Raw genomic sequence first — 19,656 nt, forward strand, 5'->3', positions numbered from 1 at the left:
AATAAGATTTGAAATGTTTTTATTTTAATAGAATTTAGGACAACCAAACATGTAAAAGAAAAAAAAAAAGAAAACCAACAGCAAAAGCGAAATTTCATTCACTTGATTTTTTTTCTTTTTCGCTCTCTCTCATTAAAAAAATATCAGCCTCTCCTCCCCGTTGTTCACAAACCGTTTCAAAACCTGGACAAACAGAAATAACGTGTTCAATTCCGAGAAGCTGGAAGGCCATTACCATTTGTTGGCAAATATAAATATAGTGGTTTTGAACAGGGTCTCAAATAGTTCACATGGAAAGAGCATACGTACAGTTCACACGACGGGAGGACACTCGGCACTGCCTGTATCGATTATTTTTATTAATGTAGAAAACCAGGATTCCATATTTTCTGATTCAAATCAATGCGTTCATAATAAGGAAATATTTACATTCAGCCAGCTTTTAAGAGTCTCTGGAGTTTGGCGTTTTGTGTTGCCCTTCGCTCATGTTTTGATTGTCTATTCGGGAGCATAATTGTGAGTGTATGTGTAGTCCGAGTAGTGACCCTGTGCGCCGCCCCTGCCTGTCGGGTAACCCCAGGAGCAGGGGCCCCCCAGATCGTGTCCTCGTCCTGGCCGAGGCCAAAGTCCCATCGGTGGGGGTCCCCTACCTCGAAAGTTCCCCTGAGAACCGAAACCCATACCGCCCCGCATCGGCCCGTGATCCATCTGTCCAGGGAGGCCGCCATAGCCGATGCCACACATTGGATGCGGCGGCATCTTAGGCCTGAGTATTGAGCCCCCCCTGGTGGCCGCTGTGGGGATACCCACAGAGGCTCCGAGGTTGTTATGGCAGTTCACCTGAGTCCTGCCGGGGGTGCTGCCGCCGAGGGTTTCCCCGGTCGCAGGAAGCCCGCTTGGGTTCGCGGGGCCAGGCGTGACGACACCCTGGCCGCTAGCAGTCCGACAAGCGGCGCCCCACATGCCGTCCCCGGGTCGCGCGAGTGTCCTGTTGTGTTGCGCGGGAGTAGCGTTTTGAGGGACGCCAGCCATGTACGCCGGCTGGGCCGAGTCGTTGTGGTTGGCGTACGGGAGGGAGGTGGCGAGCGGGGAGTTCCCAGCCGCCCCGGCTCCTCCGGTGTCCGAGCCGTACGCGTGGCCCAGCATCATGAGGTGAGGCGGCGGGGGAGGTTTGACCTCCATGGGGAGGGACGCCAGGTTGGCCATGACGGCCGGGGGCGGGATGGTGGCGGGGGCCGCGGCCGCCGGGACTTGTGGGCGGTACTCCTGCTCCTGGGCGCCGCTGCAGGGCGACGCCGGGTAAGCCGGGGAGGCCGCGTAGCTGGAGGAGCCCGTGTAGGACGACCACGAGGGACACAGGAAGCTCTGGTGGGGATTCACGGGGAAACCTCCCGGTGACAAGCTGCCGACGTCCGAGGGGCCCATCCCCATCTGGTTGGTGGCCTTGAACTGAGAAATGGCCGTTTTGAGAGCGCTGTAGTCGGACAGCGACGGAGTTCTTTCCGGGGTGCCCAGCTGCTCCGGGAGCGGAGGTCGGAACGTCTCCATCTCCGGCGGCGGCGGAAGCGGAGGCTTCCCCTTGTCGCCGGCCTGGCTCTGCTCCGGGGGTCCCGACCCGGGGGTCGCCTCGCCGGCACCATCCTCGTCCTCAGAGTCTATTGACATGTCCTCCTCCTCCACACACTCGTCATTCACTACTAGGAGAAAAAGGAAAGGCGCAGAGAGAAAGAAACATGAAAGATATTATCAAACAAATGTGTTGTAGACGCTTTAACGGCACTAAGAGTGATTTAAAATAAACTTAATGGACATATTTAACTAGCAAGAAAGCGGTACGGAACAAAAAAAAGGTATTTTTAACAGCGGTTACACTGTGAAACGGCATGAAATCCTGAGTGTTTCTGACGGTTACAGTCCTGCTGTTGGCGCTCCCCACCTGTAGAGGGCGGTGTCGGAAGCTCATTGTGATTGATGGAGCCAATCAGACTGTGGAAGCCGCTCATGACGTCGTCGATGCTCCCGATCACGATTCCATTTCTGGAGTACTGGAGGAACATCTCAAATGGCCTCTCTGTAAAAAAAATATATATAAGAATAAAACATCACATAACAAATGAGCCAAAAGACAGTTGTCAAAACAAAGGCAAATCATTTTATATCACTCCAATAGGCCAATAGGAAGTCTTAAAAATCTTAATTTGAGTCAATATTTTGCAGCCGAATCAAGGTTTGTTTCTTTATAATGCTTTTAATACTTGACTTGTTTCTTTACACGGTTTGTACAAAGACAATGAAGTAGTCTGTGAATATGAGACATGAGTTTACAGATAACTACAATCCCTCCTCATGGTGGTGGAGGTCTGTTTAGGGTTCATGTCGGTTGCTTACACCTGCAGTCTGTGTTCATATCTCTGAGTTCCACTCGTTGGATAAAGCTCATCCATACAAAAGTGTTTCAATGACGTTACCTGTGAGGAAGATGAGGTGCCGCTGCTGCGTGTGCTGAGCCTGGAGCTTGATCAGGCACTCCAGGTCCGGCGCCTGGCGCGACTGGGTGTCGCACTCGTGATACGGGAGGAACTCCACCAGGTGCTTCTTCTGATAAGCCGTGAGGAGGTTCAGCAGCCCCATGGCGTTGGCGTTCAACCTTTCGGGGAACGGTAAAAGCAGATTCACGCCGTGTCCACGGTACGCACTCGCACGCGCTCAAAGTCCGGCGCCAGTTGGTAAAAGATGAGTATGATTAGCATTATTTTAGAGGGAAGCTCCTACTCACGATACCGACCTCCCGAGTTCTTTAAGCTTCTTCTGGGACTTGCAGTGCACCTTCCACTGCCAGGGGTGCTCCGGGGTGCTCTGCTCCTCCAGGAACTTCAGCAGCCCCTGCAACCGATCTGCACAAACAAAAGAAGAAAAAAAAAAAAAAAGAGCTGTGAGGTACCGTCCAACCGATCCGTGAAATCGTACACCAATTGGTCGGACGAAAACCGGCAGAACTTACCCTGCGAGATGAGGTCGGGGTTGAGGACAAACTCGTCCGACACCATGAAGCCCCCGGACACGAAGAGCTCGTTGTAGGTGTGGTTCTTCACGTCGTCCAGTGTGTCCACGCCGGCGAAGCTCACCGAGGGCAACTTCTTCAGGGACACCAGAGCCGGGATCTGCAGGGCGAGGAGAAAAGAAATGCGTATAACAGCAGCAGCAGCAGCAGCGGAGGTTTAAATCCAATTAGGTTGCTATTATTTCCGTTTGATCTAGATCAGCAGGAGACGAAGGCGCTCGTACCTTGTGCACGTGGGCCGCGATGTCCTCGTTCTGAATGATGATGAGCAGCTTATCTAAACTGCCGCTGTTTTCCAGAAACGTCTGCGGGCTGCACTCGCTGTTGCCGAGACTCTTCAAGTACTCCTTTGTGACAGACGGGAAGAAGGGGGGAGGGAGTTGTTAAGAAGAGAGACAGATGAACGCGTCTCTTCTCTCTTACGCGTACAAACGCCGCCTTGACTGACGGATGCAGAGCGACGAGGAACACATAGCGACGAAGAGGAGCGGGTAGTCGGTGTGCGGCTTCTCTCGTGTCGTGCAATTTACTGCTGCAGAGTGCGATCTGTAGAGATCTAAAATAAATCTACAGATGAGGAATACGACAGAAAGGGGATGCGCAACTATGTGCTAACCTAGTCCACTAATCGGTCAAATAAGATTCTCGTTTTTCCAAGGAATTCATGAGCACATCTCAGATGTAAATTGGTGCGAGTACTTTGTGTTTCATGTTAGTGGAATAAGAATTTCCTTGGTCGGAGAAAGCCAGAGTAAAAGAATAACACCTTAAATTTGTCCTGAAACGATGTAATCAAATGATAACACGGTTAATAGTAGAGGTAGCGCGTCCAAAAGAGGTTGTCTTTAGATCTAAAAATCGTTGGGTTGTGACTGGATCAAATGGAAGACGTGTGAATGGACATTTTCCAAATCTTTTCACACCTTATTGCCTAAACCATCTCACAGATGAATTGATATGTAGTGCCTGCTCCACTGCAGTAACCTTGAGTTGTACCTTGATCTCCTTGCAGACGGTGCTCTCCTCCCCCTCGTCCCCGGAGTAGATGTAGAATTTGACCGTATTCTTGGTGACGTCCTTAAAGATCTCCACCAGGCTGCTGAACACCTCGGGCTTCAGCTGACCGATGAGGCTGCCGGCCAGCAAGCCGGACCCGCTGCCGGAAGCAGCTTTTTGGGACGTTGTACCCGGAGAGTCCGCCGTGACCCGAGACGGGGAGTAGACGGCGGGCTCCAGCTCCGCTGACGAGCCTTCCGTTTTAGACTTGGCGGACGCCGCCGGCCCTTTGACGGTGCCCATTTTACCGCCGCGGGAGGAGGCGGCGCCCTTCGACGGGGAGGGGTCCGCTTTGGGTTTGGAAGTCTGTACCGGGGTCGGGGGCGGCGTCGTGAGGGTAGACGTCGTCACCGGGGGCGGTGGGGAGGTGACCTCGGAGGGAGCGGGCGGGGCCGGGATCAACCGGTCCATCCTCTCGCACAGCGCCTTGACGTGGGAGAGGACGGGGACCGGGGACACGAAGGGCACGACGTAGTCCGAGAAGCAGCGGTTGGGCAGCCAGCGCTGGCGCGGGCTTAGCCGCGGGGGAAGCCGCGACGAGTAGCAGATGCGGTGAGTCTGCATGATGTTCTTAATGTCCGAAGTGAGACTGTGAATCTCCTGGGTGAGTATGGTGTCCAGACTGATGGAGGGCCGGAAGGGAACCTCCTCCGTGGCCGCGGACGCCTTTTTCGGTTCCGCGGGCGTCTTCGGCTCCACGTAGACGTCCACCGTCACGGCCTCGGGCTCCGACTTCGGGAAAGGCTGCGCTTGGTCTGGAGGAAGGAAGACGGGACACGTGTCACACTCAAGGAAGCCTTGTGAACCCGAAATATGCGCACAAGGGAGAGGTCTTTGTGTACCTTCATTAGCGGGCTTCACCCACGTCGTGTTGTCCGAGGTGTGAGCTTGATCTGCTGGGGAGTCCGGGCTGAGTGGACTACCGGGACTACAGTCCATGTCCTCCTAAGCAGAAGAAGAAGAAGAAACATGTATTTTTAGCTCTACAAGCGCAGAGAGGTGTCGGTAGAAAAGAAAACACAGTTTTCTTCTCTCCTTTGCTGTACATCGTGGTTTTCTTGCATTTTTTTTTAAGACGTATAAAAAAGGTACATGGATATTTTCAGAGCAAGAGAGAGACGGCAGGAGGAATGTAGTGTGCTTGTGATCTCGACAATAAAAATAAAAACAGCCACTGAAATGCCGGTAGATGTGGTAGAAACGGACCATGGCAAATGCAGACAAAAGGTTGATATTAAGCGCTTTTAATTCAAAATTAAGAATATAATTATTTCCCCCCCTCTTACATTTGATCACTCCACCGGTTCGTCATCCGTTTTGCCAAATAGGCGCTTTTAAAGCGGCATGTTGCAATCGGGATGTAAATAAAACCCTAAATAAATTCAAAAACATCAACCCCCAGAAAAACCGGCGTCCACATCCTTACCTCCGTGTAGTTGGTTTGGGACGCGGGTTCGTTTGGGTTCTTGAGGTCGGGCTCGGGGAAGACGGGGTCCCCGCTTCCGGCGCCCGTCGACGGCTCGCCGTGGTTCGACAGCGCCGCCATGGAGCCCTGAGCCACGGCTTTGTTGAGGGTAGCCAGGAGGATCTTGAGCAGCCGCTGGGTCTCGTTCACCGCGGGGGCGCCGGCGTTGCCGTGGGCGTTGCCGTGGGCGCGCAGGTCGGTGTCGTAGATGCCCATGCTCTCCATCACCGCCGTCAGGTTGTCGCCGTGTGCCGCCTCGTCGCCGAGCTCTTCTGCTTGGGCTCCTGGCGGGAGACATGCAGTCTTTAGCGGGACGCATTTTCTACATTCGGTATTTATCTGCAAGAATATCCTCAATATCCGGAGATCTAATAACTAAGGGTTTTCTTCGGATGTGCATTTTTGCAAATTTGTCAACTTGTACAGGATCAAATATTATTTATAGGTTGAAAATTAAACTACTTTAATTGCTCAGCTACGATTGCTGCAGCAGTTGTCACACTGGCAGAGAAAACGCATACATCTAAAAAGTTTACCAACGTAAACAAGCGTAAAGTAATTCAATTTGCAAAGCAATACACCGGCTGCATGTTAATATAATGCCAATCAGGAAACAATGTTATTTTTTTTTAATATCAGCAATGCAATTACTGGGAGCTAATCAGACAGTGCTGTGAAACTAATATCATATTCATTATTTCAGAGGAATTGACTTTCGAGGCAGTAGGTGGAAATTATCAAGAGAGAGAGAAAAAAACAACTCAAATTAAATGACACGGTTTGAACCGGCCTCACCTCGACTGGACTCCCCGTTGCCGAGCGGGTCGGTGCGTTGCCGCTTGTTGGCGGCGCCCCGGTCGTCTCCCTCGAACTTCCTCTTCAGGCTGTTGACGTCCCACGCCCCGTCCTCGCCGCGCTCCTTCCCCGGCTCCTTCACGATGGCCTTCTTGTGGAGCTGGATCAGCTTGAGCAGCTTCTTCATCTTGTCTTTGTCGTACTCGTTCTGGGACAGACGCAGCCTCTGCGGCGTCTGAACCGGGGGCTCGGCGGGCGGCTCCGCCGGGGCGGCGTGCTGCGCCTGGGCGCCGTTGGAATGGGTCACGCCTTGCCGCCGTCGGCTGCTGCTGCTGCTGCTGCTGCTCTCCTGCGCCGGCCTCTCCGCGGGTCTCTCCGCCCGGTCCGAGCCCCGGTCCGAGCCGCCCCAGTCGGACACGGGGCTGTACTCCACCGGGGCCGGCGGCGCGGGAGCGGGAACGGGCGCGGGGTTCCTTATTCTATCGATGATGTCCTTCATCTTGCTCAGAGGTAACATGTAGCTGGCGGGGTTGTGCACGTAGGAGCGCAGCACGGCGTCCATGTTGCATTTGGGTCGGTGCAGCAGCAGCGGGTTGGTCCGGTCGTCCACGTTGTGCTTGTAGTCGGGCAGAATGAACGGCCGCACCGTGCCGGAGTCCATGCGCGTCAGGTATTCGGTGGCCTGGCGCTCCACCCCAGAGCTCGGGTCCTTGCCCGGGTTGAGGCGCAGCTTGAAGAGCGAGAAGTGCAGGGCCGGGACGAAGGCGTCCACGGAGGAGAGGGCGGCGGGCCGGGGCTCCGTGGACAGCGGCTCCGGCTCGAAGAGTCTGGATGCTGCGAAGGAGGACGAGCATTAGAGACACGGAGGAGACGTCCATCTTTATACAGGGTTCAGGCACATTCTGACCAATGGATTTCCATGACTAAACATTTAGTGAAATCTGGGTGTAAACAGTAAAAAGTGAGTAAATGTAGTATTTAAACTAACAATGAGAATCCAAAGCATACAGTAAACCTTAAATGACACAAATGAATGAGACAATAGTTTGATTAAAAGAATAAACATTTATATAGATGCCTGTATGTATGCCTGCTTATATTTTGAGTGTCTTTCTTTTAAAAGCAGATTCATTATTTCAAACTCAGCGTGAATGAGCGACGTGAACACATGAATATAACACATTTACATGACTTTTCCATGACCGTAAGAACCCTGTTTATAACAACAGGAGTTTGTTTGAACATAGAAGCTCTTTAAAAATCTGTCTTTGAGGTCAGCAGGTAGATGTGAGAAACATCTTCGTTGCCTCCAAACATTCTGTTTCTTAATAATAAAACATTGCGGAGCGAATAATACTCACAATACTTGACAACCATCCTCGACTCCTGAAAGATGAATAACGCTTGCAGGTTCTTCTCGACTCGCCCCCGCCGCTCTGGAAAACAAAAAACGGCAACCTTTATTTCGTTTGAGTTCTTCTCTCGTTTGAACCTTCACCTGAAGGCAACAAGTGGGCGTTCAGATGCTACAACGGAGAGCTGGAAGAGGAGAGTAAAAAGCGTTTCGGCACCTTTGGACTCGACCATCTGAGCCGAGGACAGCAGGAAGAGAAAGCCGCGGTCAAACAGAGACTTCACCAGCACCTGAGAGAGGAGACGCTCCAGTCAGTCACTTCAGGTGTTTTAAATATATATATTTAAAACCGCACGACCGTTTTGGACGGCTGGTTCCCGACATTAACTATTAAACGATTATGCTCAATGCAACATTGTTGTCACAGTGACGAAAATGGACGTCCTGAATCTTTTGAAGTGTATTTTGTGGGCGCCGGTGACTCACCATGCGGTCCCGCTCCAGCTTGTGGACCAGCGCCGCCAAGCTGCCGCTGCTCGGTTTGCCTTTTCCGTCCACCACCTCAAACAGGCTGCAGGACATCCCACATTTCATCACTGCGGATCCAAAGAAAAGCAAATCGATGGTATAAAGCGCATGTTTCTGAATGCAGTGAGAATCGCTCTATGAATGGAACATGATTTAGTGATGGACCGACCTTCCCGTGACGCGCTGTAGGTGTCCCAAGAAAAGAGCGCAGGGGGAATCTTTCGCTTCACCTGATCCAGCTGCATGCCTCGACTCATCTCCAGCTTCTCGCGGCTTTTGGGAGGAGGAGAGTCATCAGAGAGGACCATCATGACACATTACAGAAAGAAAGATGTATATATTGACTGTATTGCACCACCTTTGATGTCTACTCACAGTTTGAACGGGAGATAAGGGCGCGAGGAGGACCGTAAACAGATCGGGAATAACTCCTGGCCCTTGTTCACGAGCGGGCCGCTCCACACAGTGTAGCAGCTCTTCCCTGCTGACGGGGTCAAAGGTCAGGACACAAAGAGTTCACAACTTTTCAGAACTGCTGGTTTATTACAGATTCTTTTCTCTTTTTTTTTAAAAAAGGCACTTAATGCTCTTTAGATATTTGTTGGGTCTGATCTGGATCATCCAGGAAGACACACAGAAGCTTATTTGCCCCATTAAACATTTATCAAATATCTAAGATTTGTTTTAAATCGCCTTACCTCGACTTCCTTCGGAGGAAATTGTGCTAAACCTGTTCAGCAAAGAGAGAGAGAGAGAGAGAGAGAGAGACGGTTGAAACACACAGAACATCGTAACAAACCTCCACCAACTTGTCTGAAGGTTCTCGCAGGAAAACGTACCTATGTGATGTCATCGGCGTGGCGGCGGCCTCCTTGCCTTTGTACTTGAAGGAAACCACCGCGTAGGGACACACGTGCCGGGGCCGCGCCTTGATCTCGTCGAACGCAAACTCGAAAAAATATTGCTTGAAAAGAAAAAGAAAAAAGAAAGAAAGACGCATTCAATTTGACAAATTCTGTCCAAGAAATAAAAAGAACTCGCTCCTTTAAAAACAGACGTCATGAATGAGAAAAGGAAGCGGCGTTTACCTGCGTGAGCTCAAACGCCCGGTAAGACAGCAAAGACGTGACCCGGTTGGCACTTTTGGACAAGTGGCAGTCGAACTTGGGACTCGGCTCCATCGCGTTCTTCGGCATGTTCTCGTGGATGTGCTTTATTCGACCCTGAGAGACCCCACACACACACACACACATATATATATAAACATAAACACAGATACGGGTGAGCTGATGTCTCCCCGAACGAGGATCACAAATCTGTCACTGCCACAAGGTTTAAAAATAGAAGAGCGGCGGCCATACCCTCATAACTTTAAAAATGATCATGTCTCCGGACGAGCCCACTTCAAAGGGATTGATTTGTAACAGGTCGGAATATTTGGAGACGAAAACACCTGCGAAGACAAAGGAAAAAGCATCAGATTCACACTCAACGATGCTTTAAAGCTTCAGATTTACGCGCGACATTCTTCGTCAGCTAATCGTACGTCTGCGTTTCACCTCGTTCGGTTCTGTCTAGACGAAAATAATGCCGTTTCTTCCCAGGTTTTCTTTCTTTCTTTAAAAACAACACAACTACGTCAACGAGCGCTTCAGCAACACTTCAACGGAAACTCTTGACGAGCCTGTAGCCGGCCACGCTCGGCCAGTTTTTGTTGCTTTTGGCGCTCGTGGCCTGAGAATTTTACTCGTTGATATATGTATTTTTTTTAAAGACAAAGCTTTCATTCCAACATTTAAGTGATGCATGTAATCAGAATGTGTGTGTGGAGCATGTGACAGCAGTCTGTAAGTTAATCAGGTTCAGAATGCGAATCAAACATCAGTGAAAAAGAACTTTAACCGGGTGGCAACCCTTAAAACAATATCACGGAGCAGGGATCCATCCGTCATTCCCAACTCACCCACTGATGGATTTCCCAGCGTCGTAATCCTGGAGTGTCCGACCGACAGACCCTTCTCACAGATCCACTGGAGCTACGCGACAACCAAGAGAACGCACAGAGCTCAGAATCGTGCAACAAGGAGAAGACAACGGCGTGCTTCATCTCCATCAGGTCACAGATTTTGCATCCAATACCTTGGATTTGTCCGGATTAAGGAAGCAGTACGACTCCGTCAGCTCCGGCTCCGTCCGGCCCTCCTGCTTCATCTCGCGCCGCTTCTCGATAAACTGACGCCACAAAACAGACAGCCAATGAAGTACAGCAGCACAAAAACTCACACATATATATGCATACACATGTGGTGAGAGCACTGGTGGCCCACCTCCTTCTCCAGCAGCTCGTTGTGGATGAGCCGGGCCTTGCAGTAGGAGATGGTTCCCCGCGACGAGGAGTCGAGGTAGAACGACGACACGATCTTCACGAGGTCCTCGAACTCCCGGCTGTCGGGCGGCAGGAACTGGTACAAGCCTGCGAGCAAGAAGAGCGGAGACGCGGCGGGTCAGCGGCCGGCATCGAGCAACATCCTGCGCTCTCATTTATTGGGTTATATATGAAAAAAATGTATTTATAATCGTAAAGACGAGATAAATAAATATATATATATATACACGGCATTAGAAACAGCAGTAGTACTCTTTGTGTGTGTGTGTGTGTGTGTGTTAGAGCTCAGAGGGGTCCTGCGAAGAAAAAGACGCCATCAGTAACTGGGGATCTGTTAACCGCTGAACAGGTGACCGAGAGCAGTAAATACCTCTCATGTGAAGCACAGGCGGTTGAGTTTCCCACTTGGGCAATAAGACATTGAATGCAACTTAACTTTGCATATATACAAATAACTTTTGGGATATGCATGTGTGAATGTGTGTGTGTGGGGAGGTGATGTCGCTGTATTGTATTGTACTCTGTAGGAGTGTTTTGTGTAAGATGCTACAGTGACATCCAGGCCTAGATTTCAGCAATGACAACATACAAATACAAATACAAAGTAAAATGTCCTGGTATTGTGGGGACACAATACCTGTCGTCTCAGACAGGTGGAGGTGGGTCGTTTCACGCCCTTCACTGAAGTCAGTGAAGCTGCACGAGCTGCTGCAGCCTCTGGTCCCACGTAAAGGTGAGGAGGCCAAAACCAGGTGGCCCTTTTTTCCTGTTTTTTTTTTTACGGGCAGTGAACCTCCGTTAGCTGCTGCTGTCTCTGTCACTTTGGGACAAGCTGCGTCTGCTTAATACCCCGCAACCCCTCCTTCTCCTCCTCCTGCTGCCCACCGTGTCTAAATAGTACCACCATTGCTCTAATCTAAGCCTTGACACATATTTAGTTATAAACTCGTTAAACCAGAGCTGCAGCGGCAGCAGCAGCACGGGCGCCCGCTGGCTAACGGTAGCAGCGCGAGCGACATATCCGCAGAAGCGGGATCATGGAACAAGAAGGAGGACAGGCTGTGTTCAAAATAGCAGCACCACCTTTTATCTTCCTCGGAATTTGAAAATTCCTCCGCGGCTGCTCGTCGCCGGGTCTCTTGTCCGGCGGCCCGGAGCTCCTCCGCCGTTCGGGGGCTTCTTGCTCGGGCACCGCTCCGCCGTCTCCACATCCAGGAGGCTGCTGCTGATCGCCATTTTGGTTGACTGTGGCCGAGGTGGCGGTTGAATTCTTCGGGGGCTCGCCGCCCTCCTCCGGCCGGAGATCGTCCGCCTCGGCTCGGTCTGCGTCCCTTCGCCCCGCCGCCGCCGCGCTGGGGTTCAGGGCCATTTTTTTTTTTTACGGGAAGGAGGGCACCGTTGCGCGGGACAACCGGGAGGGCAGTGTAGCTCTGGTAACAGATTACGGCGCCGCTTCACGCACACACACACATAGCACTCTCTCTCCTCCTCACCCTGCCTCCGCCATTGTGAAAATGACGTACGCGTTCTTCTCCACCACTGCAAAACGCTGCCGTCACTGTGTTTACATACGAGAACATCCGCGCCGCCTATCGGCGGAGGGCGGTACTGCACCTGTATTGATGGTGATGCGATTATGTGAACTTACTGTATACACTTACTGTATGTCTTATTTTATTTTTAGCACTATGCAACATTTTACAATGATGTGTGTGTGTGTGTATATACTATATATATATATATATAATATATATATAATTTTGTCACTTTTGTGTATATATATATATACTGTGTATGTATATATATTATATATATACTGTATATACTGTATGTGTATATATAAATATATATATATATATATATATATATATATATATATATATATATATATATATATATATCTGTGTATATGCACTATTTTCAATTCAATGTGCTTTATTGGCATGAATGTTCCCAAAAAACGACAGTATTGGCAAAGCATTAATATAAGAACATTACAGTAAATTAATTAAAAGAAAAGAAAATATGTATTTATGTTTTGTGCGTGTACATTTTTATATATTACAAAATATATATGTGTGTGTGTATATATATATATATATATATATATATATATATATATATATATATATATATATATATATATATATAGTATATTACTGTAAAACCAGAAGAACAAATCCCTCCTGCAATACTTCACTATACCTCCAGGGGTCGACAAAGGCATTCTATTCCTTACTCCATCTAAGAAGAAAGACGAAAGAATCGTGCCATTTTCAATGTTTTAAAATTACGTTTTAATTTCATACTGGTTTTATGCTTTTATGCCAGCTCTCCTTTCAACTCTCTGTCTTCACATTATAAAAGGACTCCCGCTACAATAAGACTCTATAATGATACTTCTACTGTAATAATAATACATTTTCTGCAGTTTTTTTTCTTCATATTTCTTTATGACCCATTTAAACAGAGAGCCACTCAAACAAAGAGTGAATCTTTATGCAAAGCATTAACATGGCACTGTAGCTTTTAAAAAGAAAGAACTCAAAAGTATGCTTACAACTTTGTGGCTTACACATATTATTGCACAGCATAAAGTAGTCAAAAGACAGCATGTACTTGGAAAAAATCCATATTATTGGCCATATTATCTTCCCAGATCCTTTTTTTTTGTTGCTGCTGTTTACATTCCTTATAATGCAACTTAAAAAAATGCACTCCAGGAATACTCGAAACAGTTTTTGTTTTGTTTGTCATGAGTTTGTTGTATTATGTTGTGGTGCATCCCTGTGATGCATAATGACAAATAAATGATCCTTGAATCCTAATGAATACTGGCTGTCTTTGTTCCTCGGTCACATTGGGTACATGTGTTTTCATCGTGGGTCAACGATGCTGCCCCTGCTGTAGACGTCAAACTCCTTGTAGCGTAGATAGTCTTTCAGCCTCTGAGGAAGAGGAAGGAAGTTGATGAAAAAGGGGCCTTTCAACCGCAGGCGACTGAGATGCTCCCTTATCCGCAGCCGACAGAGGTGCTTCAGGTCCCGTGCGTTTCCTGAGTGGAAATAAAGTCAGTTAAAGTGGCAAAATCCTCATTTAAATAAACATGTTATATATCGCCGAAGGAGCTAACACAATGGGGACTGATGAAAGTATTGAAAAATATGTATGTTCAGTTTTATGAACTTGTCTAAGGTGACATTTATGGTGGAAAAAAATCCTTACTTCTATAAAAACAAAATATAGAACTTTGCACACAATTCTGAAAACTTTGTTGTGAACCAACAAGACTCCAGACTGCTGAACTCTCAGTGCAATTTCACTTAAAACTACTACAAAGGATTGGACATTTCCATTCAAATCACCGTAGCTGGATGGTCAGAGGGGCGGCCATTTTGACGTGTAGCATCAAAGCATGGTGGAATTACAGAGCTGCCAACTTTTCAAAAAACCTTGGAGTGAGATTTTGTCGGGGGTGACCAAAATTTTGCCGCGCACGTTCGTGGCTCATATATCAGGAAATTTTAATTATTTTGGTGTTGTCCCCATGTTGTACCCTGCATGCTGGTGGTTTGTGGGGCCTAAAGTCGTTGATCGGGGCGGCCTACTGGAGATGGACAACATTGGTGACATTCTGTGAAGCAAAGACATAGCTGATGGTCCACCCCCAGGACATTTTGGTTTAAGTTGATGTTATTTCATGCATTCTAGTGGATTTTTGGGTGGTATGCTAAAGATGTAGCCTGGTACCAGCCAAACTTAGCCCCGCCCACAACATTTGAGGTCTGGAAGTTGTTGGGGAGAAATTATCCAAAAAAAAAATTGTTTGGACCAATCAAATTGTCAGGGCGGGCTTCATACGATGATGGACAGATGACAGTAACGTAATCAACCACGTCACCAAAGAGCTCTTGGGAACCACATGTCATTAACATACCTTAGTCCAGGGGTGGGCAATTCATTTTCCCAAGGGGCCACATGAGAAATTTGGACCGTTGTGGAGGGCCGAACCAATAGTCTGAACTTAATTCAATTAACTCAATATGAATGTTATTACTTTATTAAAAAACTGTAAACTATATTGTTTTGAGCTGCTACTGGTAAGAATACATGTTACAATAAGGCTATGAAAATAAGCCTTAAATATGTATGTTAAAGACCAGCAATTTATTAACTTCAAACAAAAGCAATAAGTGCTTTTGATGTTTTCCAGTTCAGTTGTTCTTACTTAGTCCAGTCTGTGTTGCTTGAACTAGAGCATGAAGTCTGGTTGAATGAGGTGGAGATGTGAAGGACAGCTGAGAGAGGATCTGATCTGTTGAACTTCATCACTAGAATGTTTGTTCTCATGTAGGTAGATCCAAAGAGAACCAACATCTTCTGAGCATCTTTCCTCATGTGAGGAACGTTCTCCTCTTTGAGAGAAGAGTGAAGATCCTGACTTAAAGTGCTCTGCCATAGTGGATCAGACCTCTGCTCCTCCTGAGTTTCTCCCGCGGTTGTGTCTGTTTGAAAATCTTCTTCTGTCGCTAACTTCGGGACTCTTTGGGGTAAATAGGATGTCTAAGCAGCGAATAGGTTTACAGATGCGCTCCTTAGCGCCATCTATCGTCGGGGAGTTTGAAAAGGAACGAACGCGCCTCGGCCCAAAATCAGATTTATTTTTTTTTTGCCGTGAGAAATTGGTTGTGTGGCGTGAGTGCGTGTGAAAACATACAAAAACGTGTGTCACACGGCGAAACCGTGAGAGTTGGTAGCTCTGGAATTAGCTAGCTAGCTAGCAGACCGCTGGCTAGTGCCACTCAGGAGTAGGACAAGCTACCTAACAATCTTTTGGTGACGGAAAACATTTGAATGTCCGTTCAACTCTATTCTATTTATATGGGATTGACACTTTAAGTCAACAAATGCACACAATGTCATTAAAACACTTCTTTGTTGTTGCTGGCAGGTAGAAAATAACCCCAAAAAGCTGGATCCGTTCTCACTTTGAACGTGACAGATCTCCGCCCACTGTTTCTGCTCCTCCAGGGTGTCCTTAAGTTTGGTGCAGAAGGCCACGTGGTCGGTGTAGTCCAGCATGATGCGCACCACCTGAGCCGATAAGTGCTTCAGCCAGGACACCGTTATCACCTCGCAGAACTAGACGGAGACGGACAAAGACACGTGGCAGTCAAAGCAAAAAACGTCAGTTCATTCATATTTTATTCCCCCCGGACGAGCTTCGGCTCACCACCATGTCCTTGATGACGGAGGTCGTCCAGGGAGCGTAGTCGTGCGAGCCGTCGCCGTACGGACACTCGAAGCAGCGCTTGACGTCGTAGCCGTGGTTCAGGATCATCCTCAGCATGACCTCGTCCTTCAGGGCGTACTGCAGCGCGGAGGGGAAGTGGGTGGTGTTGACGCGGGAGTAGTAGTTGACGTTGGCCCCGAACTTCAGCAAATTGTTGATCAGTTCGTAGTTGCCCTGCCTGAGAGCCAGCTGCAGGCAGTTGATGGGGTCCTGGTTCACCAAGGCCCCGGCCTCCAGCAGCAAGCGGGTGCACTGGAGGTCGTTGTTGGACACGGCGAAGAAGAGGGCCGACCGGCGCTCGTCCTCGTAGTTGCGGCGCACCCGCGGGTGCAGCATGAAGTTGGGATCGTAGCCGGCTTTGAGGAGCGTCTCCACGCAATGGGCGTGGCCCCCCGCGGCGGCCGAGTGGAGAGGACTCATCCCGCTTTCCTTCACGGCGTCCAGCTTGGTGACCGGGATGAGGTGCTCCAGGGCCCTGGAGGACACAGCAGTGGGGTTCAGACTCTGTTTGGGAAAGTGGGAGAGAGCTAGTTGTTCTGGCATCGATATATATATTTACACATATATATTCCTCACAGTATGTGTCCATGGTAGGCCACGCGGTGGAGCGGCAGGTGCCCGCTGTACAGAGACACGTTGGGGTCGGCTCCGTGGGCCAGCAGCAAGGAGATCACGTCCGGGTTTCCTGATGCCGCCGCATCGAACAAGATACCGCCGGACTCTGAGTCACGCCACACACGGGCTCCTGCAAAATCAACACATACAGGCTGACTATTGGAATGTGCATGGGGGATTTGGGGTCAATATAACAACAGCAAGACAAGCGAAGGTCACATTTATAAACTGATAAAACAGATGAAACAATAAAAACAATCAACGAGAGGCCCTGCTCATTCATTGCAGCTTTAACATTGGAAGTTTAAAAAAAAATCCAGATAAAGAAAGACTAAATACCTTGTTTGGGTCAACCCTTCGTTAGTTTCATTTAGGTCAAACCTGCTGCAGTTCCTGTGTGAAGGCTGGCTGGATGTAAGATGTGTTTGCGTGGCTAGACATGCACGAGGCACAGTTTTATCTCCGGAAGAGAATTGCGAAATTAAGATAAGCAAATGAAGAAGATGGTTTTAGGAGATTCTGCAAGGTTTGTTACGTATGTGTTTATTCCAATATGACATAGTGATGCTCAGGTTTTGGGATAAAAGGTGTTTATTAGAGCTCTTTCACCCACCTTGCGTAAGAGTATAATATATTTAGGTCAATCAATGCTTGGCTAAATGTATTATGAATCAAGAAGAATTGTAATCTTGTCTGTATTCAGTTCAAATGTACAATCAGGACGTCTGGTATTCATTAATACTTTGTAACATCATGTGATTTAAAAACAAATCAAACTGTGAGCTTGGGCGAGACCGAGGTTTGTAAAAAACTGGAGTGTCAAAAAGGAGAAGTTGAAAAAAGGAGCAGAAGAAGTGCCGGCTTGGAGAAAGCCCATTTCCCCTCAGCATCCTGGTAAGTGGGGTCAAGAGGTTAGATAGATTTGCCGTGTTAGGTGAAGAGTCGTAGCAATACTTCGGTGTAGTTGAGTTAATTACTTTCTCCGCACTGTCAGTAGAGCCTCTGTTCTCCTACATTCTCAGTTTTTCTTCTCAGTACTTTTGAAGTTGCATTTGTAACTGGTACATCCTTTTCTATCTTTTGTTAAAAATAAATATCTTCAATTCTCGCTGATCGATCCACCTGAGCTATTATTATAATAATAACAATCATAATAATATAATATATATTATTAGATATATTATTATAATAATATAATAATATTTTAATAATGTAAAATAATGTTTTTAAACTATTTTAATAATATTAAATAATGTAATTTTAATAATGTTAAATTATATAATTTTAATAATATTAAATACTATAATTTTAATAATATTAAATAATATAATTTTAATAATATAAAAAATATAATTTTAATATTAAACAATAACAATCATAAAAATAAAAAAAAATTGACAACTTTTTCTGAAATTGATTTTATCCTCCACTATTGTCAGAGGAAATAAATATGTAATCAAACCCAGATATGTTTGATATCCACAGCGGAGGTTAAATCCTCTCATCTTCCACTTCATACCTTTTTCCAACAGGACCTCCGCCACGTTCAGGTGTCCGTTCTGCGCCGCCAGAGCCAGTGGAGTCTTCTGTTTGACGTCACATGCGTTTGGGTCGGCGCCAGAGTCCAGGAGCAGATACACAAAGTTCTCCAGGCCTAAAAAGGCGGACTCGTGCAGAGCGGTCCTGTTCAGGGGCCCCGTTTGGTCGACCTCGGCCCCGTAGCGCAGCAGCAGCGTGGCCAAGTCGTACTGGTCGTTCAGAATAGCTGAGAAATAAGCAGCCGAAAATTTAAAAAACAACAACAAAAGCAAATATCTCCTTGTGCCTGTAAGATTGTGCATTCAGACCTGCCACTAAAGGAGAATCCTGCTCGTCGTTCTGGAGATCCGGGCTGCAAGCGTTCTGTAACAGGAAAGTAGCGTTCTGTCTGAGTCCGTGAACCACAGACAGGAACAGCGGCGTCTCACCCTTCAGAGTGCGACACTGGGCTGCACCCGGGGGTGATGCTGGAGCACAAAACAACCAACTCAACATGCCAGAATAACAAAAACATGTTGAAAAAGAGCCACAGATTCCAGTCATAACCTCCACTACCTGAGAAGATGATCTCCAGTATCCTCTTGCTGCCGTGCGCCGAGGCCTCGTGCAGCGGGATCCATCCTCGCTCATCCACTCTGGACAGAGTCTCCGTTTGCACCGCCAGTCTCTTCAACGCCTCTTCGTCCCCTAAACACGAGGACGGCACCTTGTATCAGAACATCTGGCAAGATGGATCGATTATCTGAATAACTACCCGCGTCTTACCCTCCTTGATCGCTTTGAAGATCTCATCAGGGTCTTCGCCGGGTGTCCGATCGCTACGGAAAGAAGTTCAAAGTGTTCAACGGGAGATGGGCGAGAACGGTTTAAAACCACGCCTGGCGGTTGGAGACGAACCTTGGATTCAATCCTTTGAGCTTTCTGTACTCGATCAGACTTTGTTCGATGATGTATTGCGTCGCCTCGTCTTCGTCCAGGTCGTCCTCCGATTGGTAAAAGTCATCTTCCGACTCCTTGTTCATCTGTTAGTCCAGAGAGGGTTTCGCTCTGAAGGGACACGGTCATCAGGTAACAACATTAAATCTGGCAGCCCTCGAGACCACAGTGCAGCGAAGCATTAGATGTCAAAAGTGCATAAAAACACATTCTAGATTCTGAACCTATGATCACAATGATCCCCATTGTGTCCCGTTTAGTTCTTTAAGGCCGCGTGCCTCGTGCAGAGAGTTTACAATGAGGCCAAAAACAGCGCAAACGATTGCCAGCATTTCCTAAATATCAATTTTAAGCAGATTGTCCACACGGCAAACTCCTCAGTAATCAAATCTGTGTTTTTTTCGCCCCTGTAGAGGTATTATTTATGAACCGTCCGGTGTTTACCTTCAGTGAAATGGCTGTGCCCCTTCGGTGGCTCTTACAACAGCCGAGCCAGCATGCTGCAGCTATTTATATCCCCCCCACTATAAATATCAGATCACGAGGTCACAGCCGGCACCTCCATGTCGCTTTGACCCACTGAGCGACGGCCACCGCTCAGATCACATGTGCACGGTCGCTGCTAACA

The 19,656-nt window shown here is 48.0% G+C and overlaps 2 protein-coding genes across 2 annotated transcripts; both read right to left on the reverse strand.

The window, feature by feature from the left end:
- Positions 1-12,014, reverse strand: tasorb (transcription activation suppressor b; the record flags this gene model as incomplete). The annotated part of the gene is made up of 23 exons (XM_079226823.1): positions 1-1,694; positions 1,937-2,071; positions 2,469-2,647; positions 2,786-2,894; positions 3,002-3,161; positions 3,286-3,408; positions 4,058-4,872; positions 4,960-5,062; positions 5,544-5,866; positions 6,378-7,211; positions 7,739-7,813; positions 7,949-8,021; positions 8,218-8,327; positions 8,429-8,532; positions 8,635-8,740; positions 8,958-8,989; positions 9,099-9,223; positions 9,348-9,482; positions 9,621-9,712; positions 10,223-10,295; positions 10,399-10,491; positions 10,587-10,732; positions 11,729-12,014. The coding sequence occupies 23 exons, from the start codon at positions 12,012-12,014 to the stop codon at positions 499-501; spliced, it is 5,427 nt and encodes a 1,808-aa protein (XP_079082949.1). The 3' UTR covers positions 1-498.
- A 963-nt stretch (positions 12,015-12,977) lies between these two features.
- On the reverse strand, positions 12,978-19,114 carry asb14b (ankyrin repeat and SOCS box containing 14b; the record flags this gene model as incomplete). Its single annotated transcript, XM_079225583.1, has 9 exons — positions 12,978-13,700; positions 15,634-15,787; positions 15,879-16,413; positions 16,515-16,683; positions 18,073-18,318; positions 18,401-18,559; positions 18,648-18,779; positions 18,858-18,910; positions 18,990-19,114. The coding sequence occupies 9 exons, from the start codon at positions 19,112-19,114 to the stop codon at positions 13,522-13,524; spliced, it is 1,752 nt and encodes a 583-aa protein (XP_079081709.1). The 3' UTR covers positions 12,978-13,521.
- Positions 19,115-19,656: the final 542 nt, after the last annotated feature.

Source organism: Taurulus bubalis (genome assembly GCF_910589615.1).
Source record: "Taurulus bubalis genome assembly, chromosome: 11".
NCBI classification, from domain to species: domain Eukaryota; kingdom Metazoa; phylum Chordata; class Actinopteri; order Perciformes; family Cottidae; genus Taurulus; species Taurulus bubalis.